Source organism: Ornithodoros turicata, chromosome 4 (assembly GCF_037126465.1).
Source record: "Ornithodoros turicata isolate Travis chromosome 4, ASM3712646v1, whole genome shotgun sequence".
Taxonomy (NCBI): Eukaryota; Metazoa; Arthropoda; class Arachnida; order Ixodida; family Argasidae; genus Ornithodoros; species Ornithodoros turicata.
Genome location: NC_088204.1, coordinates 31,211,405 through 31,213,595, shown reverse-complemented (window position 1 = coordinate 31,213,595; position 2,191 = coordinate 31,211,405). Strand labels below are relative to the sequence as shown.

Genomic DNA, 2,191 nt, shown 5'->3' with positions numbered 1-2,191 from the left:
CTCTTTTGTTTTTGTTTTTTTGTGTGTGACCGCGTAGATCGTGTCTCGTTGTTGGAGTTGGAGTTGGACGGACTAAAAATAATACGGAGAGGTTGAACTTGTCACCTGACAAGTTCTGCTACACCGAGAAAACAAAATAAAAGAAAAAAAAGAGAGATGACTAGGCTAGGCTGTACGGCGCAGTGTGCACGGGCACATGACCGTCAGAGGATCGCGCCACACAGGAACCAGGGCGTCACGTACAGATGAACTAGTACTGAGCATCAAGAGAACAACTTGAGATGAAGCCTACGAGAGCCTTGAATGCGGCGTCTCTCTGGTTGGCGTCCCACGTCCCCAAGACCTTCTCTATGGAGAAAGCTCTGTTGTCCAGACGAGTTAGTGCGGCCCGCAAAGTCTTGCGTTGGGACTGACGTCTTCTGCACTCCATAAAAATATGGTCAGTATTTTCTTCCATCCCACACACTGGGCAATCCGGGGAATCCGCCTTGCCCACCATATGCAGGAAATGCCGGCCATACGGGACGTTCAGGCGTGCACGATGTAGAAATGTTGCGATACTTCTGGCAGTCGAGGGAGGGATGCTGAATTTTAGTTCCGGGTCTATTCTTCTGAGAAGAGATGACCCACCATCACCTTGTAGCCATTTGCGTTTGCACATGTCGTCTCTCATGGACCTTAGTAGAAGTTTGATGTCCGACCTTGTATAGATCACGACGTATTTGTTGGAAGCCAGGTGTGCAATTCCAGCTAGCTCCTCTGCAGTTTCGTTACCGCGGATGCCAATGTGCCCCGGAATCCATTGGAAGATAACGTCATGTCCCAGGTCCGTACATCTCTTGTATTCCGTTAGGATCTCCTTCACCGTTGAAGCTGTCCAACTGTTCCCCAAGAAAGCCAACATGGCCTCCAGTCCAGCTTTTGAGTCGCTGTAGACAATCCAGTGCGCAGGTCGCGCGTGCGTGGCTATGTATCTCACGGCAAGGTGTATAGCTATCAGCTCCGCTGTCGTGGAATAGGTCCTATGGGATAACCGCACTATGCCCTCCTTGGAGTGCTGCGGTACCACATATGCCGCTGCAGATCCGGATTTCGTCGTGGAGCCATCGGTGAACATAGCAATTCTTGGCTGGTTGTTCTCCAACATGGACAGGCAGTATTGTTTCAGGGCCGATTTGACTTTTGATGATGGACACCTGGCACCGTGGTGTAGATGCGAGGACAGCCAAGCGACCATGGAGGATGTGAGATCGTACGCGGAGAAGGCCTCTTAGGCAGAGTCTTGCGGTATGGGGAAACGGCTTCGGAGAAAGAAAAGTTTCTACGGTGCACTTTCCGTACCAGAGGAGGTCTGTCGTGCTGCGTGCGCAGTCGGATGTAGTGCCGCAGAGTCTCTTGCGTCCTCAATACATCCACCGGTGGTTCTCTGGCCTCCGCTGTAGACAGTGTGTTAGAAGAAGCAACGGGTACAGCTAGGCAGACTTTGAGACTTCTTGTCAAGACGCTCTGGAGCGTCTTCTCCAAGGTCTCGCTAATGCCATGCAGGACCGGTAGATGATATGCCATCACCTGCCGAATAAGTGCTTTATGAGCAGTGAGGAGGGACGAGGTCGACATTCCCCAGCTGGGACCTGCGAAATGACGCAGGATGTTGGTACGCGCGACGACTTTGTCCTTCAAGCACTTAACGTGAGCAGCCCATGATAGCTGACGGTCGATGACAACTCCTAGGAAACGGTGATGTGGCACTCTCTGAATCGGCTGATCGGTGAGCTTCAGTTGGAAGTTCGTCATCTTCCTTCTAGTGAAAGGCAGGTACACAGTTTTCTCGGGGGATGTGTGTGTGCAATCAAGGGCTGCCTGAAGCCGCCGCTGCAAGGCTTGCAACTGAACTCCCGATGACCATAGGCATATATCATCGGCGTACATATCGATATGCACACCCTTAGGGAGCTGCTGAGGAAGAAGTGTCATAACTACATTGAATAGTAGAGGACTAAGTACACTCCCTTGAGGTACACCGCTGGAGACGTCGTGATTGTCACTGCCTCCGTCTTCCGTGTGCATGTGTACGGAGCGGCCTCGTAGGATTTCCGCAATCCAGCGAAGGAGCCGACCGTGAATTCCACGGATGTACAGGCCATGAAGTATATGGTGATGACTAACCGTGTCATATGCTCTGCGAATGTCT

At 51.7% G+C, this 2,191-nt stretch overlaps 1 protein-coding gene across 1 annotated transcript; it reads right to left on the bottom strand.

Annotated features, from left to right (window-relative positions):
- Window positions 1-250: 250 nt before the first annotated feature.
- Window positions 251-1,147, bottom strand: LOC135392283 (uncharacterized). The gene has a single exon (XM_064623000.1). It carries the CDS (start codon window positions 1,145-1,147, stop codon window positions 251-253), a length of 897 nt encoding a protein of 298 aa, XP_064479070.1.
- Between the last annotated feature and the right edge of the window lie 1,044 nt (window positions 1,148-2,191).